This window comes from Paracoccidioides brasiliensis, assembly GCF_000150735.1.
Source record: "Paracoccidioides brasiliensis Pb18 unplaced genomic scaffold supercont2.10, whole genome shotgun sequence".
NCBI classification, from domain to species: domain Eukaryota; kingdom Fungi; phylum Ascomycota; class Eurotiomycetes; order Onygenales; family Ajellomycetaceae; genus Paracoccidioides; species Paracoccidioides brasiliensis.
Genome location: NW_011371367.1, coordinates 871001 through 897269, shown reverse-complemented (window position 1 = coordinate 897269; position 26269 = coordinate 871001). Strand labels below are relative to the sequence as shown.

The following is a 26269-nucleotide window of genomic DNA, read 5'->3' as shown; positions in this document are numbered from 1 at the left end:
GCTCTGGCTGGTTAATGGGCCACTTTCGCAAGGGCACAAACATCCTGTGCCCGCAACAGAGTTAGACAGCGGTTATTAGGTGTTGACAAGTGGCTGGATGGAAACTGTGTGGAAAGACCTCGGGAAATAGTCGCGTCTATTGACAGGAAGTTCGGTAGGAGCCACCACTAGCCCTAAACAGGCAACGTAAGCGCCATCGACGCTACTGGTCATAATAGACGCGATGCTACGCTTGCAAGCCAAACCCGCGTCAAACAGTCTGGCAGCCTGGCTGATGTGCAGCTGTAACAGCGAGAGGAGGATCAAGTCAACGACTTCAACACTCTCCCCGTCACTGGTCGCTCTCTATACCCCCTATACTCCATTCCCAGTTTGTGGTTTGTCTTTTGTGTTCTACAGTTGTCGCTCCTGAGCGGTTCATCTACAATGGCAGATCGCTACTCGTTTTCCTTGACTACCTTCTCTCCCAGGTGTGTTCTGACCGCCTTGGTTTATATCTATCTACCATTTTCAGCTCCAAATACTGACACACATTGTAGTGGAAAGCTAGTTCAGATCGGTAGGGGAGATAGTCGCCTTGTATATATCCTAGCCTTATAATAGCCTAATTTTGTCTATAGAATATGCTCTAAATGCCGTTAACCAAGGTGTCACTGCTTTGGGCATCAAAGGTAACTTTGGCTATCCTATACATCGCAATTGCAAAACTTATTGCTGACCACCTTCTTCCTGTTTCCTGCTAGCTACGAATGGTGTCGTTCTTGCCACAGAGAAAAAATCCTCTTCCCCCCTGATAGATCCTCCTTCACTGTCGAAAATCTCCCTAATCACCCCAGATATCGGCATGGTCTACTCGGGCATGGGTCCTGATTACCGTGTCCTCGTCGACAAAGCTCGAAAGATCTCTCATACCGCTTATAAACGAATTTACAACGAATACCCCCCGACTAGGATATTGGTCCAGGACGTTGCCCGTGTGGTGCAGGAGGCTACGCAGTCGGGAGGTGTCCGGCCATATGGCGTCAGCTTGCTCATTGCCGGTTGGGATGACGGAGTTGAACCCACCCCTGTGGAGGGAGAACTAGACAGAAACAAGAAGAAGGCGTCGGGTAAGACGGGAGGAATCCTGAAGGGAGGCCCTAGTTTATACCAGGTCGATCCCAGCGGCAGTTACTTCCCATGGAAAGCCACAGCTATTGGCAAAAGCGCAACCAGCGCGAAAACATTCCTCGAAAAGAGATACACTGAGGGCCTTGAGCTGGAAGATGCCATCCATATAGCACTTCTCACGCTGAAGGAGACCATTGAGGGTGAAATGAACGGTGAAACTGTTGAAATCGGTACGTCATATCAGCCGTTCATCTCTCACTATCTACATGTATATTTCGGTGCTATTACTAACCATTTATGCAGGCATTGTTGGTCCACCGGCCGACCATCTGTTGGGATATGAGGGAGTGGAAGGCGCAAGAGGGCCACGGTTCCGGAAGCTCAGCAAGGAGGAGATTGAGGATTACCTGACCAACTTATGAATAGACTTTAAGTTGGCAGTTGCTCTGTAATAGTTTATCTAATAAATCTTATTTTTTTTTTCTTCTTCTTCTTTTTTTCTGTTTTTTTTTTTTCTTTTTCTTTTTCTTTTTCTTTTTCTTGCCATTTATTTCCCTCCTTTGTAGCTTTGTATTGTAGAAGGGCACACTTCCAATCCTCTTCATTTTCTTGCAATCTGTGTAGATTCATAAGGTCACTCTCACCAACCTCAGGCTGTTTATGGCTCCGTCTTTAACCTTCCACTTGTTTGTGGTCGTCCCCTGGGTTGGTGGGGTTTGTCTGGTTCAGTCCTTCCGATTGGCCAGTTCCCTAATATTGCAACGAACAACACATCTAACACGTTGTGTCACCACTCACCCAGGCAACAGAGGCATCATTGTTACCAGTGCTCAGAACTTGTATGAATGCCTGAAAGCTTCTCTCAATGTTCATGAAAATTTTTACTCATACACTTCCTTGGCTTTCGTAAATCCTTGGGAAGACGTACGGCAGATCCTGCCATTGTGCGTTCCCCAATTCCAACCTGTGAATAAGATCAACCTCAGTCAGAAAAGGAAGATGTCCCAAGCTGCTAAACATCCTGTCATTGATTCTGCTTTGAAGAATGGAATTGGACTTGGCAGCTATGCTGCGTCAGTTTTCACACCACGAGCCTACCAGCTGGAAATGCTGGAGGCAAGTTTGAAAGAAAACATTATCATCGCGGTGAGTTGAGTTATGCATCAACCCAGACATGAACTTGGAGATACTTCCATTTTCATCCATACTCTACAATAAATAACATTGCTAACAAATGAACTGGCAGATGGACACTGGAAGTGGCAAGACTCAGATGTGAGTGTATAAATTTTTATTCTGTGCTCCTGCAACACCTACTTCCAAAACTCCTGTCAGAGGAATGTCATCTGTGGATGACCTTTGTCCCACTACCTCCTATGTAGAGGGCCCGTAGGGCCCCGTTTTAATTGCGCGTGAGGTCTAAGCTATTCTGTCAAAATCAGTGCTATACTTCGAATCAGACATGAGCTGGAAACATGCACCGAGGACAAGGTTCGTAAATTCAGTCTCAAGGAGGTCTCTCCTTGATATATCCCCTTCACTGGCATCCATTAACTCTATCAATATATAACTAGCTTGTTTGGTTTCTTACTCCCACTGTTGCTCTCGCAGATCAGCAACATAAAAATATCTCCCAGCAGCTTTCTGTATATCAGACGAGGCTCCTGCTAGGAACAGATAAAGTGCATTATTGGTCCACGAAGAAGATTTGGGACGATGTACTTTTGAATATCAAAATAGTTGTTTCCACTCCTCAGATACTTCTTGATGCTTTATCTCACGGGTTTATTACCATGTCTCGAATTTCCCTTCTGGTGTTCGATGAAGGTATGAATCTAAGTTTTCCTAAAAACAAAAAAAAAAAAAAAAAAAAAAAAAAACTGGTGCTGTACGTGTAACTGCACATTCAGCGCGCTGTTGAGCTAATTCCTACTTTAGCTCACCATTGCGACGGATTTTCTCCGGCAAATACTATCATGCAACGATTTTATCATGAGCAACTGCAAAGAACTGGAACCAAAACTGACCTACCCCATATTTTGGGGTTGACAGCCAGTCCCGTTACCAGGGCCGATCCAGAAAGCTTGAAGTATGTCTACTTACAAAGCCATTTTCTCACTGACTAATTGGACTAGGAGGGTCGAGAAAAATTTGAATGCTCGATGCGAGACTCCTAGAATCCACCGGGAGGAGTTGATGCGATATGTTCATCGCCCAGAACTCTATACGGTGAAATTTAGGACGGATTCACTAATCCATTCGGACATGCTACAAAACCTTAGTCGAATCGTTGGTACTGTGGACATCGAAAAAGACCCGTGGATCAAACGGCTCAGAAGACAAGAGGACAGAAGAAGCCAAGGAAAGCTGTTGTATGCTCTAGAGAAACGCAAAACGCATTGCCTCTCACAACTATCCAAGCTTTTAAGGCAAGCCATTAATGTCCACGATGACCTGGGGCCATGGGCTGCAGATGCTTTCATTTCTGAAGTCATAGAACGACTGGAAACCAAACGAACCATGTACCAACATGTTGAACTTCATTCTTCCTTGGACAGAGAAGAGGAGGCGTTCATCTTTGAACTGCTCTCTGAACTGTCGATATCCCCAGTAAAACAGGACTGGGACAGTGAGTCCAATATAGTCTCCACCAAAGTGAATCTTCTCGTAGAACTTTTGGAGAGCGAACACACGGCAGACTTCACTGGAATCATATTTGCCCAACAAAGGGCCACTGTTACAATGCTTTCACATCTTATTTCCAGACATCCCCGACTCAAGGATATTATTGTTACTGGTGCCTTTTTGGGTGATGCTTGCTACGCGAGCCGAACATCAACGATTACGGAAGTTCATGACACGAGGTCCCAAAAGGGCTCCATCGATGATCTACGCTCTGGGAAGAAAAACCTACTCATCGCGACATCCGTCCTCGAGGAAGGGATCGATGTGTCAGCTTGTCATCTAGTGGTCTGTTTCGATGCCATTAAAAACCTCAGGTCCTTCATTCAGAGGAGGGGCAGAGCCCGGAAAGAACGTTCGAAATTCGTCATGTTTTTGGACAGCGATAAAATATCCGAGGAGAAACAATGGACTAGATTGGAGGAGGTGATGAGGAGCATTTATGAAGACGACATGCGCAGACTTGAAGATGTCATGGCTAGGGAGAACATCGTGGAGGAAGGGGATCAGTACCTTAGAATTGAATCAACAGGGTATGTAAATTTAACATCACCATATATAAAGAAAATAGGTTTCCAATTACTAAAGTGCTTTAGGGCACTCTTGACTCTTGAGAATGCTCGACAACACCTAGAGCATTTTTGCGCCACGCTACATTATGCATTTACCGACTCTCGGCCTCACTTTATATTCGACGAAAGCGAAGGGGATGGAACGATCGCTGCAAAAGTTGTTTTACCCAACGTCCTTGATCCAAAATTTCGAGTTATCCACGGCTCGAAACGCTGGAAAACAGAACAGATGGCGCAGCGCGATGCCTCATTCCAGGCGTATCTTAAACTACATAACGAAGGACTCGTCAACGACTACTTGCTGCCAGTACATTGGAGAGGTGATGAGGACCCAAAACTGGAATATTGCGAACAAAGGCCCAGCGTTGTTAAGATATCTAGACACTTCGATCCCTGGTCAACGATTGCAAGTCGCTGGGAAACAACACAGAAGTTTTACCAGACTCTAATCGAGATATCATCCGACTCTATCCCGTTCCCGCAAATGCGGTTGGTGCTGCCAGTTCCTCTACCATGTGATATATCATTCAACATCTTCTGGAATGAGAATAATACGTTCAAAGTCCACCTGAAGCAGGAGTCCTCATCTATCACGGCAAGTCTCATCAAGCACGCAGCACAAGCAACTCATGCCATATTTTCCTCCATGTTTTCCCACAAAATGCCTTCGGACCGTTTCGATTTCTCTTGTTTATTTCTGCCGGAGGTGGAACTAACTGAAGACGAAATGATGAAATGGTACTCCTCTGTGCAAGGGAAGATTCAAGCTAGCGATGCATCTCATTACGATATTGAAAGCTTGAGCAAACTGGGGCTTGTCCGAAGGTGTGATAGGTTAGAACGGCCATGGACCGCGGAGCGGTATAGATGGATGAAACCCTTTTCTGAAGGTGCACGTTCTGATGACGTGGACGGCAGATCGGGAGTTGATGAAGAAGAAATTCTCCATATTGAGGGCACAGCCTTGCCCAAACGTACAGACTTCTTGCATCCCGTTGCTAAAAGCGCTGGCTCACATCTACACTCCAGAACGAAGAAGTGCTACCCAGCTCGCGAGTGTTCGATTGATAAACTACCTTTAGAGTACACCATGTTCTCCCTCCTTTGTCCGTCAATCATCCACAAGGTGGAAACCTTCTTGATCGCCGAAGAATTGAATAAGACGATACTGTCTCCTGTGGGTTTTACGGATTTGAATCTTGTCATTACTGCCCTATGCGCCCCTGACGCGAGGGAGGCAACCAACTATCAACGTATCGAATTTTTGGGTGATAGTATTCTTAAATTTCACACATCACTTCAGTTATTAGCGGCAAATCCAATTTGGCATGAGGGCCTTTTGTCAAATGCCAAGGACGAGGTGGTTTCTAACAAACGACTCTCCTATGCAGCCATCGAAACGGGACTGGATAAATTTATATTCATGGACATTTTTACCGGTGTGAAGTGGCGGCCCCGGTATAATAAAGCCCATGTCGAAGAACAAGATATCCCTCGGCGAGAGATGTCCACAAAAACCCTCGCAGACGTAATCGAAGCGTTGCTTGGAGCAGCCACCATAGATGGAGGCCGAACAAAAGTTGAAAAATGTCTAAAAATTTTCCTTCCAGAAATCCGTTGGATGCCCTTCGCAGATAGGTTCGATGCTCTCTATAATTCTGTTCCTGAGGTCTACGAAAACCTGCCCAGTTCGTGGTTTCGGGATATTGAAAGTTTGGTGGGATATATCTTCAACAAGAAAGTTTTCCTGGCCCAGGCCTTCACTCATCCGTCCAACCCAGGCTCGACAATGTCGTATCAACGGCTGGAGTTCTTGGGAGATTCAATACTCGATCACATAATCGTTGACCACATTTTCAATTCACCCCGGAACTTCCAACACGTCGACATGCATCTGATGCGCGCTTCCCTGGCAAACGCGGATTTTCTCGCATTTCTCTGCATCGGAATGACTACTGAAGAGGAGCGCGGGGAGATTGTAGAAGCCTCCAGAAATGGAACATTCACACGAATGACTACCCGCAAAATCTCCCTCTGGCAGTACATGCGACACGGCACTTCATGGGAACTTACAGTCTCGCAGCAACAAACAGTCAACCAATACCAAGCGCTGAAAGCTGATATCACCAAAGCCCTATACGAGTCAGACACGTATCCCTGGGCCCTCCTTTCGCGGCTTCGAGCGCAGAAGTTTTTCTCCGACCTCATCGAGAGCGTGCTCGGAGCGATTTTCATTGACTCTCACGGCTCCCTCGATGCCTGCGCTGCATTCTTAGAGCGTATAGGGCTGATGAACTTTCTCCGCCGCATACTGCAGGATGAAATTGATATTATGCATCCCAAGCAACGGCTGGGGGAAATGGTCGGGCAGATGCAAGTTCGGTATGAGACGGTGCATGTGGTTGAAGAGGAAGGTGGCGATGCGTTGGGACATTGGACTTGCAAAGTTTTTGTAGATGATGAGTGCGTCTTCGAGGAGCATGACGGGGTTAGTCTTGTAGAGGTTGAAACAAAGGCAGCGGAGGCGGCATTATCCGTTCTACAGAATAGAGGAGCTCGTTGATGTTGGTGTTGATCGCAATGATGGCATTGATGTCGATGAGGGTTGTAAACGTCGACGGCGTCGATATTAACGATGACATGATGTTGATGTTCCAGTGACTTGCATCTCCCCGGTAGACTATTGTCGTTAGAAATTTTCATACAGTATTCGATGATGATATGTTTGATCTGCGCGAGTTTACTAACGAGCCAAGTCATCGGTTATGGTCCATCCTTGCTCGAACAATTGCCCCTTAATATAATATGTCAATATACTAAAAAGCAAGCTTATAACGTTGGTAGAAGAGTCCACTTTCTCCTCCATCATAGCAAGAAAGGAAATAGGAGATACGTTAACTTAGTTTGTCAAGTCTCAAAGAGGGAATATACCGAGCAAGCTTCTAACTTAACAAATACCAGCATTAATATAAACATCCTCCCCGCCATGCATTCCGATAAACTTAGTATTGGCACAAGAGTAATAAAATTTAGTTTTCCGGCGGGGATATTTGTATAGATAATTATATCTGACCAAAAAGTCAACAAGTATCCGCATTGACTGCGTTCTTCTGGGAGAATAATCCAGGTACAGAAGGAAACATCATCAAATCGTGAGATCAATATAGAACAAAAAGGTAAAAAAAGGAAAAATAAAAACCTCAAAAACCCAGTCATGGAGTCGTAAAGCTCTATTTTGTGTATGGTCTAGCTCGTACATGACGAGTCGAAGCGGGGTGTTAGCTGAGCCGCCATACCATCAGCATCAAATCTCTTAGTCTCTTGAGGAATACCTCATCCAACTAGGAGTAACGAATTGTTTGTAAGACAGATCTATCTCTCGACGTTTTACAAACTCCTCAGCACTACTGTTCCGCGAACAATGGCACCCACAGCTTCAACTTCAGCTCTCCGACGGAAGCCTCCTGGCTGTCCTGAACGTATAAAATGTTGAAATACTATGGCCCACACTTTAGCCATCATTTTGAATAGGGTGTGTATAAAAAAGGAAATTGGGCAAAACAGAAAATCTAAAACGTCCTCACCCATCGCGACAAAGCAACAGCAAGCAAAACGACACCAACAAAATCATCCGGCATCATAAGGATCGGTATCCCTAATAATGTACATCTGTCCAATGAGAACAGTACAGCCGACAGCCATCGAGATGGCGATAATGGGAAGGTTAACTCGTGCAAAGTCAAGGCTGCGGACTCGGATGTGCTTTCTGGCAAGGATGTCTCGCCAGAGCATTCCGGCGAGAGACGCGCTGAATGCCGTGCTGAATGCACCGTAGTTGACGCCGATCGCCATACTGTACACCGTTGCCCAGAATGTGCGGTTAGAGATGGGGGTGTTGTTCTGGATGTGGATTGCCTGCCACGACTGAATGACGCGGGAGAGCAGAATGGTGGTGCCAATGTTTGTGCCAGCGAACTACAGATCACAATAATTTTAGTTTATCGGAGTTGCAATGTAATATATATATCTATACATAGATATATGAAGAAAGGGATGGGAGAGGGGTCTCACGTTGCATAATATCACAGAGAGAAAGCCCATACCACCAACGGCACCGACTGTGCCAGTCTTGTTCACCCAATGGTCCCATCCGTAAGCGAACACCGGTACCCAGCCCTTGGTGACAAGTGCTTGCACTAGGATGAACATAGTGAAGGCAAAGGGTACAAGTGCAAATGGCAAATGGGCCACCACCGCTGTGACAGTTGGAAAAGTATCCTGAGTCCATCGGTAGGCCTCCTTGAGAAGCGAAATAAGCGTTGTCTGCCCCCCGTCCTGGCACCTTGCAATCTCCAGCGAGACTCGACTTGAAAATGATCGCTCTGCTCCGTCCACTGATGACTCTTGCTGCTGTTGGTTGCGTTGAGTGTGAACTACTTCCTGCTTCTCGTCTATTGCAGCAATCGCGCCAGTGGCTGATGCTCGACCATCCTGTAACTTATTGTCGGTTAATATTCGAGTGGGGGATGGCGATTTTTCCCGCGGCGGCGTGGATGTAAAAGTTGGGCCCTCATTGTATTCAGAGGTGAGGATGACAGGAGAATACTTGGAGGTCTCGGCCGCTAGTGTAATCTCGTCATCAGTCTTTAACGTACCCTGGCTTCTGCCGCCAATCCCTGCATTGTTTTGGCCTTGCGGTTGGGGTTCTGGAGACTGTGTTAGTGTTAAGGGAGTTCCATACAGAGCCATATCACCATGATGTTTTTGCTCGAGTGACGCTACCCTCATTTCCTCCTCCTGTCTGAGCATTTGCTCAATTCGAGCATTTCTGACTTCCTCGCGGCCCTTGCGAGCGATTTCACGCGTCTCATGTCGATGATACCATCCGAAACCTACATCCCAACAAAACATAACAAAGGCAGCCGGTAAGGTAACCCAGAAGATGGGGTGTTCACCGCTACTCTGGCTAGCAGCGTTGAGTGCCAGGAGAGTAACAAGAGTAGCAGTCATGATGACTGCTCCGAAAGCTGCGCCGCCCTTGTCCAAAAATGGGTTCATAATCTCTTCGAGCGAGAGTAACTTTACTTGGTCATCGTCTGCAAGCTGGTTCTCATCCTCTTCAGCCAGTCCCCGAGCATGAGGAATATTGGGATTTACGGGCTTCTTCGCTTTAGCTTCCTCGGAGAGTTCGTGCATCTCGATGGCGAATGGGATAAGTGCCGGGTCGGCAAATATAATGTAGAGCAAAAAGGGAAATAAGACAATAGCAGTAATAACAACTGGCACTATCATGTTTGCGGTGTAGACAATGAACTTGATCTTGAACGCGCCTGCAAGGACGAGGTTGGTTGGGTTGGAGGAGACCAGTATTGCGGATGCGATGTTCGCAACAGCGAGCTGCGTATGAATCCAGGCTCTTGGATGGATGATATTGCTCGACACCCGAGTCATATAGGCGAGAAAGGCGGTGCCAGAGAGGATAATGGGGTCGTTGCCGATAAAACTTCCCAGGACAAAGAAGAAAGCATAAAGATAGAAGAAAAGCCGATGCCCAACCTTACCACCTTTTTGAAGCACCTTGAATGCCAGGAACCTAATCAGACCGGACGCGTCGATCGATATGGCAATGTAGGCCAGCGTAATAAAAAAAGCCATAATATCAATTGGAGATATATTGTTCGCCCCGAGTGTACCACCACTCACTTCCTTTTTGCCAATAGCCAAGATGGCCAGCAAGAAGAGATCTGCTATCAAGGGAGCTGTGACAAAGTTCATGGGAAAATTGAACCGAACAAAGAGCTTGCGCTTGGCTTTGCCATTCTGGTCATCCGTTTCACCATAATCGTACTCTACGTAGCTCTGTCTGGGCGATATCACTCGTACCGCGCTGAGCCCATCCAGAAACGTGTTTGCAAGCCACCGAGGGAAGTAGATGGGGATATGAAAGGGAAACAAAACGATGATATCTATCGCATTGCTGCAGCGTTAACAAATTGCATAACGAGAATATATGAGATGTCCTGGGCATCTTACTGGTGATAATGAAGACAAGAAGCGTTACAATTGACCGCCAGTTCCTAATATCCCCAGTATTAAGATCCGCTTCTATGGGTTTCTCTGCTTTCCCTGCCATCTCAACGGCTTATTGTGTTTCCCTAACTCGGCAATGGGGGATATTGATGGGTTCAACCGGCTCTGTATATGACAGACCAGATTTCGCAAAGAAGATTTCCCGCTGAGCAGCAGATGCAGTCGGGATGGCAAGCTGCCGAGGCAGTTAGTTAACCAGCTAACTTCCCTGTTCTGTTTCTTTGCCTCTTTGCCTCTTTGCCTCCGAGTCTCCCTGCGATTCGAAGAATCAATCGGAATCCAGCACACCACGGCGGAGGAGATCACCTCTTCTTATGCTGGCGGTGTTTTGCACGTTTTAGCTCCGCCGAGAAATAATGTCCAAGCCTCTCCCTGGTCCAAGCCACGCAGGAGAATGGCTGGCAAGGCAGGTTGATTAACTGGGCGACTAAATGCCACTAGACATAGCTAAGTGGGCTGTTGGCTCGTTTGGAACGTTCGATGGGTAAATCAGATTTCACGGTTTCGCAAACGCCGCAGCAGCGGGACTGTGTCGAATAATGAGTCCGACTTTTGGCTCGCTAGACGTAAAGAAATTTCCCTCCATATTCTCGCAGGGCTCGCAGCGCCTGTTTGGCATTCCGTTAAATAGCCGCAGCCTGTGAACGTCCTGGGATATTGGGGCGCTGAAACCCCCAAATGACCTTTCGTATCACTCTCGCCTGGTTGGTTACAGGGCTGAAGTACCCGACGGAATTGCACTGTCTGATTCGACGAGAAGGGCCAAGAGCCCAGCGAGCCTTGATTTAACTAATTCGGCATACCACAGATGATCACTCACTCACTTGTTGATATGTCAGCCAGTTAGTCAAGGCTGTGCGTAGTTAATCAAGTTATGCGGCTCCCGCTGTAGTTGGGTGAAGGATCAGTTGTTATGTTTTCTCCCCAGGCCCTTTTTAAAACAACGGCGAATTCAGCTTGATGGGCCTTTTAATGATGCAAACGAATTTTCCTTCTCATTCAGGATAACTTAGTTTAACTATCGAATAAATTATGCGATCCCGCTGTCTCTTATTCTCCTCAGGAAGACCTAACTTAAGTTCCTCCCCGCGATAGGCGATAGTCTTGGTAAAGAACACTTGATGAACAATAATGCCGGCGTTTTATACAGCCTCGTTGGCAGATGCTCTGATTGTCAATCGCAACGTTGAAGCTGCAACCAACAGCGTATCTACAAACGCTACGAGCGCTGCTTTGCAAGTGATATGTGCTTGGCCGGTCTCTGGGCAGTATGGCCCAGGCACAAGGGTGCTGTAAGTTCACCACTTAGGAAAGCCGACGAGAGAACGTGCCGGCAAGAGGCTGACAGCCAAATCCACCTGCTAGCTACTATGTCCTGATAGCAGCGTGTGTGTTTGCACGCAAGACAGACTGGCTCAGAAATGCGTGTCTGGCAGCGGTATTGCTTTTTCCCCTGTCCGCTGCGCTCCATGGCATTGTTGAGCGGCCCTCATTTTTAAGGGGGAGGGCCCCCCCTTTACAAAACCCCCCCCCCCCCCCCCCCCCCCCCTAAGTGCCGTGGCTCCGGATATCCTCGAATTGACAGCTTTGTCCTCAAGGCGCTGTCGATATGGATATCTTCGGAGCTTTCCAACTCTGCGCAATAGGCATCTTGACCGCCCCCGTAGCAGTCAGAGTGTCTCGGACCTACTTCAACGACCCCGGGCGGAATCTCATTTCCCTGTGGACCCTCCTCGTACTTGCTGGTAAGTTTATTAGTGGTTGTTAATCATCCTTTTATTCAAACGTTGAAGGCCCTTCCCTCCTTGTTCGGCCAAGACTGACAGCTGTCCCTAAAGGACTGCTAAGTTTGGCCGTCGAGTTCTTTCGGATTCAACCGAGATCTTGCCCATTCGACGAATTCGGGAGGCCCATCCCCTCTAACCCCAGGAAATTTCCTTATGGCACTCGATGCGGCTTAACCTGTTCGGAAGAGAAAGGTCCCTTCTCTCCTATGCGGGGTGGCTCAGCGAGCAATATATACGTGATTCCCGCGCCCGACAGGATCACGTTTGGCACGGCTACGCTCATGGCTGCGGCATGCTGCATCCCAGCCGTCCTCTCCTTAATATCCATGTGGAGCAAGATTCTTGAGGCCAACCGAAAGAAACGTTTCGGGGGTGAGAATGAACAGGTTGACATGCCGATCGAGGGCACGAATGGAGCCACCATTAAAAGGATGAATAGTGTCAATTCCCTAATCAGATTGTTTCTCAGCGTCGTAGAGATTCCTGTATTTGGGGCTGCAGTGCTGGGCATTCTCATTTTAGGCGAGATGAATTTCTTCAGTCCTCAAGTCGTATATCAAACTGAACCGGTTGCCAGCATCGGTACGCGTTTACCTTTATCATATCCATCGGTTTGGTGCAAATTGCTTACAGGGTATTTTTACTGTTTGTAGGTCAATGGGCACCTATCGTTGGTGCTGGACTTGCGGTACTAGGGTCTCTCTACCTTGTCCTGGCTGCTGATCTCCTTGCCGTTGAGGAGGAAGAGAAGCCAACGACTTCCTCGAACCGAGATAATAATTCAATAATGCAAGAAATCGGCACTGTCGTATCCGCAGCATCCTCTCACTATCCCCCGGGTAATGTGGAGCTGCGCCGCAGTGTTTCAAACACACGCTCTGCTACCGAACAGGATGGCCAACCCAGACAATCCACAATTCCGGATTCGGCAAACAGACGCAAGGTAGCCAGGGCGTTAACTAGGTTCGGTATCTACCTCAGCGACGCAGCACACGAGCGCCTTAATAACTCAGAGTTTAAGAGTGGAAAGGCCCTCGACTTCCCTGAGATCCCAGGGGAGATCCGACGAAATCGTGACCTACCCCACATCAGAAATCAGTACAACGCAGTTCGGGACGCAGATGGAAATGTCACTCCCTCACTGCGGGGGCGTTCTTCCAGAGCAGCCAGTTTCGCAAGTAACATGTCCGGACTCAATGTGGAGGGTATCTCGAGGGACTTGAGACCACCGTCACGATCCCCATCACCCTCCTCGCCAACCACCACTTCTCGGAGACCGCACTCCAATTCGTTAACAAACGACCGACCCTCAACAGGGAACCATAGCCTTCCACCGCTATCCAATAGCTCCGCTATCAAAACACACCCATCAAGACGGGCCACGCTCGAAGTCCCAGTTCAAACCCATCACGGGACTCTGCGAAACAGCACGCCAACTTCGCCAGTGCATTCCATCCGCTCAATACCTGATAGCCGCCCTCCCGCCATTGTCGTTTCTTCTGATCACGAAGACGCCTCCACTCTCCTCAAGACACCCTCCCATCCAGACCCTTCCCCTCCGTCAACAGTGACAATATCCGCGCCACCAGAAGCAGCACTGCCCTCATCAACGCGGAGTGAGCGCAAGTTCACTGTGTAAGTTACAAGCCATTGCGAAGTTTTACATTGCTTCTCCAAAAATTCAACAACTGTCCGCCATACTTGAACACATTCAGAACCTCCACACAACCCGTACTCAAAACAAACCCCCAGCTTGATTGAGGGATTCCCAGCAACGCGATATTAAACAGTGAAGCAACTGGAGAAAACAGTCCATCAACCTCGAACTTTGCAAATCCCCGAAGCACGCTAAACCCGATCTGTGCGCGCGGAACCGTCCACCCCGAAAATTGACATCCCGAGTTTCTCTAATAACAAACATTCATCGGTGGAACAGACTTCAGCTGGGAAGTATATGCGGAGCTCAATGTTAACATGGATGTCGATGTGACTGGATAGCAATGGGGGTTTGACCTACCATGCTTATCGTTTACTAATGAATGTAGTTGACGGTTCCGTAGATCTCAGAAGTCCAACAGTCACCGAAAAGGAACCTTAGGCCTATGTCCACCCCGGCCAGCATCACCAAAACGGAAAATTCATTTCCTAGTTTTTACGGCCATATTTACGTGATGATGATGATGATGATGATACGACAAAACAAAAACACGACATGTATCCTGCCAAGTTCAAGTGAATCTCACGGGGCAAATAAAAGAGACTTTTAACGCGAAAGCGATGGAAGAGGAAATGTAGAGGGCTGACCAAGATCTATCAATTGAGGTTCCGTATTTCATGGAACGATGGATGGTATGGTCCCAGCCTATTTGACCTTCTTCGATCTTCGTGTAATATGCTTACCTGCTCTGTAGAAATTGTTCCCGGGGAATCAGCGTGGCCGAAGGAGCGCACCCAAACCCCGAAGATTCAACGAGAATATTGTTACAAAAGCCTCGTAACGCGGAGCTGGAACTTGGTCAAGTGGTTGAGCATGCGTGAGATGAATAATGTGACAATTGACCTTTTTTTTTTTTTTTTTCAACAGGATAATCTAGATAAATAGACATAGAAGTGGATAGATAATCTTGCCCGGATTCCGGGCACAAAGAAAGTGTATCTATATTGTTTTCCACCTTTCTTGTGATAGCTCAAATTAGTTGCCTGGCGATAATACACCCCGAAGTATGAATCATTCAGATCACACATGCTTTGCAGGTTTAAACAGTCCTTATGGATGCAACCTGAGAAATCAAGAATTCAGGTGCTTCCCCAACGAAATCCCATCATTTTACCAACCCAAAATCTATTATATACTTCCCCTCTTCATAAACCCTTGGCAACCTCGCTCCCAATCTAAATAGGGGCCACTCCACTTGAACCTCCGTTGAGAACCATCCGCGTACGTACATATCGCATCTATTGCCAATAACCTAGAGGCCCGAACATTTCCCTTCTTCGAAACTCCCCAAGATGGAAACCTTGATAAGCGATCCGCACTTCCCTGAGGAACATCGAAACAAGCATCCCCAACTTTTTTTTGGGTGCTGAAGCATGGACTAACACTGAACAATGTTTTCGTGATTTGTGGGGATGCGGGGCTTCGTGAAGAGGATAAAAGGTCTGGCTTGCCCCCGGCGCCTGGAAGTAGATCCCCGGGGTCGAAGAATCTTAAGGTGGCTAATATATGTATGTCTCTCTTCTGCAATAACAGACCAAAACGCGGACATAAATGGAAGAGAAGAAAGAGAGAGTAAAGAGGGAGAATACATATAGCTCAGTCATGGCTGCCTGTCATATCGAATAAGGCTCCATCTCTTCGACTTGCTCCGAGACCAAAGACCCTCTCATCGTAATGGGATATGTCTCCATGCTTGTCTCAAAACATGACATTGTCCAATCAAGGACTTCAAATGCACCTTAATGTGCACATTGGATGCTGACCGCTGCGGTCATCTAAAAAAAGAAAAGAAAAGAAAGAAAAATTGAAAGAGCATTCAGACATCCCTCCAAGGCTGGAAACTGAGAAATCATGACAAGGTCATGGAGAAATGAACAGGAGGTGTCATGGAAATTCTTTGGGAAAATAGAAGTAAACGCATTCCGACAAATTTGAATCTTGATAAGAAGCACTATTGCTGATTGCTGCTCTGAAAGAACATTGAGATACAGTCTCTCCGCCAGGGCAGTATTTCTCTAAAAAAAAAAAAAAAAAAAAAAAAAAAAATTCGGTTGCCATCTGAGAAGAGAACAGATTGGCATACATCAAGCTATTCTTCGCAGCCTTTTTCAGGAATAACCAGCTGGCTGATGTTCATTTTGAAACTCAGGATCCCAATCAACGCAGCTATGATTGAAAGAAGCTAACCTCACTCCTCTTTGCTGATTTTGTCTCAAGTGGAAACACTCTTCCGTCAATGCCAGTGCCGCGGGAACTGCCAACTGCCGAGTCAGGACGCACTGGCTGGCTGCTTTACGCACATGAGGACCGTCAATTGCTGTCGACTCATAGTCCACGATCCCGCGGCGATGCCTCACTGGAATTTTGCTAGTAGGACTTCTGCTTCTATTCATAATCGGTTTTACATCCTTCATGTGCTTGTTCAACTGTTGATGCTGGCGGTTGTTGAGCTGCGATTTCCGACCATATGATTTGAACGGACAAAACCATTGTAAAGCAGTCCCTGGACACACTCGTTAGAACCTGATAACTACTGTCGACAAAATCCTCCGCGTAAAGGCACTCTTAAGCGAGTAGAAGAAACGAAGGGATGCCCCAGGATGAAAGAAGTGAGCTAAAAAAATAAATAAATAAATAAAATAAAATAAAATAAAATAAAAAGCTGATTAAACGATCTTTATTTAACTAACTAGTTAGTTAACTCCGTGGCGCATCTGGGTAGATGAAAAATGTCTTCAATCAAACCTCCACAAATGGAATGGAAATCATCATTTCAACCTTCATGAGATGTATAAATGCCTGAACAGTCAGTCAGTCAATGTCCTCATTGAAATAAATCAGTGCAACTTTATATACCTGATGCAATCCCCCAAACCTCATGCTATCATGCTATAGGTCGGCTTGTATATGGTGCCAGCTCAACCCACTTCATGCATAACAGACGCACAGAGTTGCATGCGGGTGATGGGCCTAGCTCAGCACAGCAAGCAAAGAGAACAATCTGACCAGAGAGAACGTTGGTAGCAGTCCAGCGCCAACGCAAATCACGGGTCACTCCCCTAGACGCAGCCAAACCTGGTCAGCATCAACCACGTTGCATACGTCTGATGGACTTCGAGTTGGACGAACGATATAGGGTTTTTATGTTCGGATATGGCTATTTATGGATGATAGATACCTTCTACTTCCGTGATTTGCTTAATAGGCAGCGTTGAGGGCGCCCATGAAGCAATACATACTTCTCGATATAAACTGACCTGCGTACTCGTCCACGCCGTTTCTGCCGGTGCGTGCCGATGGCTTGTATCATGACAGCAAAAGGGAACTCACTGATCAAGGTAACTGCAGATGCAACTTGCGACTGATGGTTTTTATCTAATTGTTACATTTCCAGTAATCAGCTCACTTATCCTCCCGCACCGTTGCAATAACCCTCTTGGCTACGGTGGATATGGCGTTTATTGAGCCGCAAGATCAATATTCCGCAAGGAATCGTGACCAATTTTCTGGGGCTGCATGTACAAAAGCAATACGTCCATTACATGTATCCCTCCATCATTAAATTGAGAGAGCTGCTATTGGACTCTACCCGACCCCGCCGTAATTCGGCAATCCGCGCTAATATGCAAACTGCATAAGAGATCCTGGCTGGAGTTGGGATTATCGTATCATCATAAGATAGCCGAAGCAAAGAAGTCCAAAAAAGTAACTGGATCCCACTCCAAATGTTGTTGTTGGGCTGTTATCATGCTTTCTGTCCCCAGATTTTCCCTTCCATTCCCTCCTGACTTGAGAGCTTCCGTTGTGACTTACCCTCGGAATGGCCTCATTCCGGTGTTGACTCCAATATTCCGCGTCAAACCGTTTCGTCTTTATCTGTTTTTCGCGGAATAGCTTAAGCCAGTTAAAGCGGAACAACCTCGCGGTTCTTCCACATACGTTACATCCTTCCGGTTGGACATTCGGTCTTTCTGCATAGCCATTTGACGACTAATTGTCTGGACCATCATCAATTGACAATCTGAAATCGAACGCGCCAACTTCCTTGAACCCCGGCTTGTTTCCCCCGGCAGATATCTGATGCGAGCTATCACGACGTGTCCACCCTTCACTTGTCCCAGTAATAATAGCGCAGAGCTCTCGTGATGCCCATATAAAAGCGCCCGAATTCCCCGTAAATAATTCTCGTTTTCTTTAAAAAATCGCACAATGATGGGGGACATGGGGAATCGCATCTTCCTGTTTACCAAGAGTCGTGGGTCTTCCCACCCTGGAATTGCAGATGTGACAAAGGGTCTGGGGAAAATATACTGCTTCATCCCACAATCCCACAAAGGGGACTTTCCATAGCCAGACTTTGTAACAAGAATTATATCCATTCACTTCCGTTTTATTCATTTCCATCCGGTATCACCAGTTCATCAGTGCGAAATTTGCAATCTTTCTTCTCCCTTGTTCTCCTTTCAACCCTTTGGCTACTCGTGTTGCATGTCCCGTACTTGGTAGATCGGTTCTCACAAGTGAAGTCTTCCCAGCTTGAGAAATATATTGATCCGGATTGAACGCTGATCTGTCATAGTGGCTTCCTTTTCCCTAGAGCATTGGAAAAATCAACGACCAGCCGGTGATAACGTCACCTGAGAATTCGTCCCGAATCGACAGGAGGAGACCAACGGCTTCTCAGTCGTCACTGATTGTTCAAAATGGCGTAGATGATAATTGTGCATCGTTGTCGTCCGGTGTAGTTCCAACACTTTCTCCACCATCGTCTTCAGCAGCGTCCATTTCCCTGTCGGAATCCGTTAGCACTAGTGCTGGGGACAGGCTGCCTCTTGAACATATCCTCGATAATGACAGAAACGGAAACCTCATTGCCCCAACTGGGGCTTCCAGTACAGGAAGGGAACACAACTGCTTCTTCCACATTCTCGACTGCAATAAAACCTTCGTCGATCATAACGAGTGGAAAATACATGTGCTGAGCCACTTCCGAACATCCTCACCACCCACCATAGCTCAATGCCCAGCCTGTTCATATTCGACTTCAGACCCGCGACATAGTGTCGCCTGGCGAACAATGCTCACACACCTGGCCGGCGAACATCTCAAGCACGGATACCCGATCCACAACTCGAACCCGAGCTTCGCTACCATGCGGCACATGTACTGCTCTGGCGTCATTGAGAAGGAAGATCTATGCCTCCTGCAGCTCGTGGCAGCTCCTGGACGGCCAGGCTATGACTCGAGTATGGATTCGGTGAGAGCTAATATCGGCTCATCGGATGACGCATATTTGATCTATGCGAACCCTCGACGAGAGCGAAGAATAAGAGGAAGAAGACCTCCCCGTGTTATCGTTGTTTAAATCTTCCCGTCCCGCGAAAATATGCCCCCTTTCACGGGGTTAATGTGCCCAGGCTTTGGATGTGATGGGACGTTAAAGCTACTCGATTCTTTTGCTCCTAATCTAAAACGGTCCTGTTCAATATTTGATATTTCTCTCTCGTATCACCAACCACATAATCAACGATGTTGACAAGTCTCCTTTGTCTTTCCGATAAGTTATCATATGTCAAAAATGTTCCTCTCAATGCGGTCATTGTTCTCCCCTTTGCCTCGCGCGGCACACCGCAAACGAGAGTCACCGCAAATTTCTCTTTTCTGATGTTTTGGTTTGGATTTGTATGTTCGTTGTTGTGTGGCGAGGTCATGTAAGGACTGGAGGCTGGCAGCCCCCGCTTAGGGCTATTGAATAGCTCCTTATCGTCTCGTCACGTGTCCCTGTTATGTCAGTCTTGGAAGCCTGAGGAAGTCCTACAAGTGTTGTTTCAAGAAGTGAACAATGGTTGCAGATGACAGTTGATGATATGGTTAATAGTGGTGATGGTGAATTGAAACATGAGCTTATTGTTGCTTTGCCTACATGTTCCAGTCCGGCCTTTGAGATACCAAAATTACATACAATTCATTTTAACTACCCCCTGAAATCTCTACTCAGTAACTAATCCCCATATTAAATATATTCACTACTATATAAGCCAATATCTCGTGAGATTAAATTGGATTGATATCATAGATAGCCAAAACACAAGACAAAAAAGTTTCTTGTGAACAATACAAGTCTGCTGGAAAAAGACAATCTCTATTCGAGTCCTGCCATTGGTATATGCCATCCAATATCTGAACACACGGATGAAAGGCACACCACCTCATTGCATCTGCGAGTGCCGCCGTTACGGAGATGCTGTGAGCGCCTGCGGAAGACTTCATTTTGGTCCGCGAATGGGTACCTGATCGAAACCTTTTATTACATCAGCGAAGCCATCAGGGAGCAATTGCAGAACATGTGGATAAGAGCCCTCTTCCAGGAGAACATGATGGTCAAAATCATGTTTCCTAAGATGCTTAGTGAATAGTTTTAACTAAATAGACTGACAAGGTCACCCCTGAGAAGCTTCCGAGAAGCTGGCTGCATGTTAGTTACAATTCCTAAGTTGACTCACCTGTGATATTTAAACGCAGCATCAGTTCCACTTCTCAATATTATGATTCTCTGTTCTCTGTCCTCCATCATGTTTAGACACAGCTGGAGAGCTGTATTATATTGAGCATCGCATATTCATGTTCTTGTTATTTCTCATTGATTATTCAACATGGACAGCTCAAACAGAGCAAACAGAGCAAACAAAGCAAACACAGTCGCTATCTTCGAGACTTCAACGTCGAACCTTGACATACAAAAAAAATACCATAGAGAATCTCGGAACTCTGTTTACAGACAACCCCCGACGAGACAAGAGCAAGACGAGAGCGGGGTTGCTGTCAGCAGGAGAGGACAGACACGTCCCCATCAAAATTGAGAACAGGTCGTTGAGCTTGGCTACCAACCCACTCAGCTTCACTTCGCCCCCCACCCACCAGAATGAGCGTTCCAACTCGTCCTTTGCCCTGATACACCAACCTATTATTCCTCAATTCCCGTCCGTGCCGTGCCTCTCAACTTCAAGAAAAGTCCCCAGACGATATGGAAAACCTCTCCCTCCACGACCACAATAATGGCCCTGCCGGGCGACATGGAGGTGGGCTCCCGCCTCCGCTCCCGCATGGCCACCAGGCGTATCCCCCCCCTTCCCACCCCAATCCCCCTCACCCTGGCTTCCAACACCAGCAGCAAGCTCCTCCTGGGCCTCCTTCCTCTGTGCCTGCGCCGGGTCAAGCTCCTTCTCCAGTCCCAATGATGGTACCGGGTCCGCCTCAGCTACCTCCTCAGATGTTCACAACCGCGGCGCAACTTTTAGATTTGACTGATAGTGAGATATTCCCTTTCTCTGGACTCTATATACAATGCGGAAGTCTCATTGAAAACGCTTAAATTCCCTATTTGAAGGCGTGCTATTGGAGACAAGCGAATGGGTCCTGGTGTATATGCAATGGAATTTGATCACAGACTAACTCTCCTCTCTCCTCGCCACGTTTGCGGAATGCGGTTTTCGCAGAGAAACTTGTCCTGGTGCTCCGTGATGGGCGCAAGTTAATCGGTGTGCTACGCAGTTGGGACCAATTTGGTAAGCAAACAGTCTCCTGTCTGTCACTGGAAAATCATGCGACTAGAGTAGACCTCTTTATGATGTTGGACGCATTGTGAATACATCACTGACCACTCATTTCTCTATTCCAGCAAATCTTGTCCTCCAAGGAACCGTTGAGCGAATATACGCCGGGCACCTTTTTGCTGACGTTCAGCGGGGAATCTACCTGGTTCGCGGAGAGAATGTGCTCCTCCTAGGAGAAATTGTATGTTGTTTTCTCCTCTTCCCCCCCCCCCCCCCCCCCCCCCCCTCCTTTCCAGCGTCAATGTATCTACTTTTCGTTCGATCTACAATTAACCATGCCAATTCCGCACTGCAGGGATCTTGATAAAGAGGACGATATACCCTCAGGCTACCGCCAGGCGTCATACGACGAAGTCTTTGCACTGAAAAAGCGGGAAGATGAGCAGCGAAAGAAAGGCGATAAGCGTCGTAGCAACAAATTACAGGCACTCGGCTTTGAGGCTGAGCATAGCGGGGAAGTTTTGTTTTAAATGGTCAAGCCAATACTCCGTACTTTTAATTATTTTCCTTTTTTACGGCACGGACTGTCCATCTCATGGTCGATGCTATTCACCCCCACTTCGCCTGAAGGAAAGAGATATCCAGTGGAAAGGAGTCTTCTTTCGTGGCATGTCATATGTCAGTGCCGAGCCAGAGAACCTCTATTACTCACTCGAAGACCCGGGAATATGCGTTTCAACTCTCCGATGAAGCTGTTCGTTTTTTGTTTAAAGGCCTTGATGTTATTACTTTCATGGTCTCTTCGTGGGCTCTATGTGTCTCACGATACCGCATACCCGCGACATATTGAGAATGAGTGTTACAGTACGAATTGTCGTGATGGGATAGGAACAAAATCTAGGGGGGTGGCGAGTAATGAATGATCCGGTGAATGTAGAGTTAAGCAGGGGATGCAGAATATTGTGAAATGCTTCCAACTCAGTGCGCGGAACAGAACAAACAAAGAGGCAAATGTGCAGATGGCTGGTGAAATCGACCATGAGATTACCTCTGATGTAGATAGAGAATAAACAGGAGCTGCCGCTTTGGCAACCATCTCTCTTCCCTCAAGCTCTGTATTTACTGCAACCAGATTTTAAAACATGGACTGCCGTACGTTATATTATATACTGCTGTGGCAAACTTCAAATCAAAACTGAAAATATCATAAATCTCATCCGGAGTCTCTTTAGATGTAGCACAGAATATCCTCGAATATCCTGTTGCCGTTCATATAAATATCTGATCGTCCATATCTGAGCGTCTGTTGCTGCTTTGTCTCCCGCGCCCCACAAAATCCTTGCTATCGATAAAAATCGCCGGAGAAAAACTCAAATGAACTTTACAATCGCTCGAATGCCAGACACTGCTTAACCAACCACCACCCAGCTGTCGACAGCACCATTTTGCAACAGCGATCCCCCCTCAGCTTGGGGCACACTTGCAATATGACTTCGTTGCAGGAAAAGCTGGAGAAAATTAAGTCTCCCAAGCTTCACAATCAGCACCATGTAAAGACACCCTCACCACACACAACCGCTACTCAATCATACGGGAGAGAAAAATGCAAAAAGAGACAAAATTGTTCGACATATATATATATATATCAGCCAATGCTAATTTAGAAACATTACAGACATCAGTGGTCCTCTCCGCAGTGGAAGATACACTCCGCGACCAGCATGCCGAATTCACGCCAACCGCATACTTCGCCGCCCTCCTCGCCCTACTAGGCCAGGCCATCAATGCCAACCAAGGCATTGTGAACAAGGACCTTGCAGCCTCCATTGTCTACCTCCTCGATATCGTTTCCCCCTTCGTCCCCACTCCACTCCTCACCTCCAAGTTCTCCCAGATTCTCACCGGCCTTGCACCCGCCCTCACCCTTCCCGAAGCAGAAGCCCCGCTCCTCAAGCCATCCGTGGGATGTCTTCAGTCGCTATTGGTAGCTCAGGATGCGGCGGCATGGGCTCTACCACAGTCTCAGATAGGACCCCGCAGAGCTATGGCCGGCCTGATGGCACTGGCCGTGGACCACAGACCAAAAGTGCGCAAGCGGGTACATGATTCGCTAATGCATGTGTTGAAAAACCCCCCACCCTCGCCGGCACTGGACCACCCAGCGGCAGATATGTGTGCGGAAACTGCCCTGCAGACGCTGAGCGAGAGTATTGCGGCAGCCGCAAAGGCCAAGAAGGGCCGCCATGGACATCATCAGGGCAGCCAACACGAGCCGATGGTCATCCATGCTGTGCAATTGGTGAAGACTATCGCCATGGCTTCGGGTGGCTGGCCAACAAAGAAGATCGAGCCATTATGCGAGCTTCTGATGAATGTATCCAGGTCGTCTAACGAGTACCTGACCATGGCCGCATTTGAGGTTTTCGAGATAATCTTCCAGGGTATGGCGGATGAGTTTTCCTCGTCGAAACTTCCCCGGCTGATGGAGGCGATTTCGGAGTTGAAACCAGCGCAGAATGATTCTCAATTACTGCCACCCTGGATTGCGGTTGTATCCAGGGGATACGATGTATCTGCGCAGGTAAACCCGGAAGAAACTTTTGAAAAGTTACCGGAACTTTTTGAACTTATCTCGTCATTCCTAACTTCGCCTTCGCGAAATATCAGAATATCAGCCTCGGAGTGTCTTATCTCTTTTCTTGTCAACTGTATTCCAGACTCCGTTATACTCGAGCCATCCATATATGACGAAAAGGTGTTTGAGAAACTTGCTAAAATAGCTACTGAACTGCTCTCTGTCAAGTACCAGGCTGCATGGATGGAGGTACTCAACGTGCTCTCCGTGATGTTCGACGCTCTGAAATGGAGATCATTCCCGGTTCTAACAGATATCGTGAGGACAGTTGGGGAGCTACGAGGTTATGAATCATTTGCCGGCAAAAAACAAGCCGATCAAGTCCTTGGAGCTGCAATTGCCGCCATGGGTCCCGAAGCAATACTGAATATACTCCCGCTGAATATCACAAACCAAAAAGCGGGCCAAGCGGGCCGAGTCTGGCTTCTTCCCATCCTCAGAGACCACGTATCAAACACACGCCTGGCATATTTCAGATCCGAATTCGTTCCACTCAGTGAAGCGCTATTCCAGCGTGTCCTGGAATACGGAAACGCTGAGAAGACAGTCGAGGTAAAAATTTTTGAGACCCTCATTCAGCAAACCTGGGCCATTCTACCGGGTTTCTGTGAGCTCCCCCTGGATCTGACAGAATCCTTTGATCAAAGCTTTGCAGAGCTGCTTGCAAACGTGCTCTACAAACAGACTGAACTGCGGGTGGATGTGGGTAGAGCGCTGCAGAATCTTGTAGAGTCGAACCAAGCGATTACATCTTTGGACACTGAAACGGACGATCTAATACTTCAGCGGCGTATCTCCAAGGAAGAAGCGAAGAGAAATCTCGCACATCTTTCTGGGTTTGCAAGCAATCTCCTTGCTGTGCTGTTTAATGTCTACAGCCAGACCTTGCCTCAGTTTAGGGGTTTTCTGCTGCAATGTATCAATGCGTATCTAAGCATTACAGATGAAAAGGTATGTATTTCCCTTATATTATCAATCTATCTATCCGTTACTAATAACTGGCGTAGGAACTAATCGAAACATTCACACGGGTCATAACGCTGCTGGAGGCCTCTCTTGCGGAGACAGAAACCCCTGAGCAAAAGCAATCAAAAGTCCCTGGCGACAGAATGCCCCCAACCTCACACACGCTAATGGATCTCCTCGTGACGATGTCGATATATCTACCGCGGTCAAGTTTTGTAACTTTATTTTCACTTGCAGCGGCGGTTCTTAACAAAAAGGCCTCCGACCTCCAGTTAATCAAGAAAGCATACAAGCTTCTTCCGCGTCTAGCTTCAACAGAAACTGGCGCCACCGCTCTTCGCGAACGGAGCTCCGAACTGCAATCCCTCATCCTTTCAACAGCCGATCAGACCCCGCCTCCAGCCCGCCGTGACAGGCTCCTAGCCATCCACGAAATAGTCACCTACCTCCCAACCTCAGACCTCCATTTCATCCCGTCAGTGCTCTCCGAAGTAGTCCTCGGATGCAAGGAGAGCAACGAAAAGGCCCGCACAGCCGCATTCACATTACTCATCCACCTCGCCCAACGCACCATTGACCCCGAACTGAACCCCCGCCGGCACGGTAATCCGCAACTCGCTCGTTCCACACATGCCAGATACCGCCCCAGACGCCCCCGCCACAATTGAAGAGTTCTTCACCATGGTCTCTGCCGGCTTAGCAGGCAGCTCCCCGCACATGGTCGCCGCGTCCGTGACAGCCTTATCCCGCCTCCTCTTCGAATTCCACAACAAACTCGCCCCCTCAATGCTCTCCGATCTGGTAGAGACCATCGATCTCTTCCTGACAAGCAATAACCGCGAAATCGTTCGCAGCGTGCTCGGTTTTGTGAAAGTTGCCGTCGTCGCGTTGCCCGAGGACATGCTGCGTCCACGTCTCAGTTCCCTCGTCCCCAACCTCCTGGTGTGGAGCAAGGAGCACAAGGGCCGTCTGAAGAGCAAAGTTAAAGGAATTCTCGAGCGGTTGATCCGACGCTTTTGGCGCGCCTCTGCTTGAAGGAGTAGTTGGGGAAGCGGATCGAAAATTCATCGTGGCGATCCGCAAGGAGCGCGAGCGGCGCAAGCGCAAGAAGAACCAAGCTCGAGAAGGCGAAGAGGGCAAGAATGAAGACGGAGATG

At 47.6% G+C, this 26269-nt stretch overlaps 7 protein-coding genes across 7 annotated transcripts; 5 read left to right on the top strand and 2 right to left on the bottom strand.

The window, feature by feature from the left end:
* Positions 1-426: 426 nt before the first annotated feature.
* PADG_07190 (proteasome core particle subunit alpha 2) lies at positions 427-1532 on the top strand (the record flags this gene model as incomplete). The annotated part of the gene is made up of 4 exons (XM_010764149.1): positions 427-470; positions 604-671; positions 744-1340; positions 1414-1532. 4 exons carry the CDS (start codon positions 427-429, stop codon positions 1530-1532), a joined length of 828 nt encoding a protein of 275 aa, XP_010762451.1.
* A 577-nt stretch (positions 1533-2109) lies between these two features.
* PADG_07189 (uncharacterized protein) lies at positions 2110-6927 on the top strand (the record flags this gene model as incomplete). Its single annotated transcript, XM_010764148.1, has 7 exons — positions 2110-2256; positions 2357-2385; positions 2553-2601; positions 2685-2937; positions 3049-3199; positions 3246-4325; positions 4389-6927. The coding sequence occupies 7 exons, from the start codon at positions 2110-2112 to the stop codon at positions 6925-6927; spliced, it is 4248 nt and encodes a 1415-aa protein (XP_010762450.1).
* Positions 6928-7991: 1064 nt separating this feature from the next.
* PADG_07188 (uncharacterized protein) lies at positions 7992-10497 on the bottom strand (the record flags this gene model as incomplete). The annotated part of the gene is made up of 4 exons (XM_010764147.1): positions 7992-8339; positions 8436-8706; positions 8863-10330; positions 10398-10497. 4 exons carry the CDS (start codon positions 10495-10497, stop codon positions 7992-7994), a joined length of 2187 nt encoding a protein of 728 aa, XP_010762449.1.
* Positions 10498-11585: 1088 nt separating this feature from the next.
* PADG_07187 (uncharacterized protein) lies at positions 11586-13880 on the top strand (the record flags this gene model as incomplete). The annotated part of the gene is made up of 5 exons (XM_010764146.1): positions 11586-11746; positions 11820-11931; positions 12040-12199; positions 12293-12823; positions 12895-13880. The coding sequence occupies 5 exons, from the start codon at positions 11586-11588 to the stop codon at positions 13878-13880; spliced, it is 1950 nt and encodes a 649-aa protein (XP_010762448.1).
* A 1206-nt stretch (positions 13881-15086) lies between these two features.
* On the bottom strand, positions 15087-16351 carry PADG_07186 (uncharacterized protein; the record flags this gene model as incomplete). Its single annotated transcript, XM_010764145.1, has 2 exons — positions 15087-15447; positions 16146-16351. The coding sequence occupies 2 exons, from the start codon at positions 16349-16351 to the stop codon at positions 15087-15089; spliced, it is 567 nt and encodes a 188-aa protein (XP_010762447.1).
* Positions 16352-18170: 1819 nt separating this feature from the next.
* PADG_07185 (uncharacterized protein) lies at positions 18171-19323 on the top strand (the record flags this gene model as incomplete). Its single annotated transcript, XM_010764144.1, has 2 exons — positions 18171-18242; positions 18556-19323. 2 exons carry the CDS (start codon positions 18171-18173, stop codon positions 19321-19323), a joined length of 840 nt encoding a protein of 279 aa, XP_010762446.1.
* A 1659-nt stretch (positions 19324-20982) lies between these two features.
* Positions 20983-26147, top strand: PADG_07184 (uncharacterized protein; the record flags this gene model as incomplete). Its single annotated transcript, XM_010764143.1, has 8 exons — positions 20983-21268; positions 21346-21371; positions 21406-21523; positions 21637-21752; positions 21808-22029; positions 23187-25097; positions 25154-25715; positions 25750-26147. 8 exons carry the CDS (start codon positions 20983-20985, stop codon positions 26145-26147), a joined length of 3639 nt encoding a protein of 1212 aa, XP_010762445.1.
* Between the last annotated feature and the right edge of the window lie 122 nt (positions 26148-26269).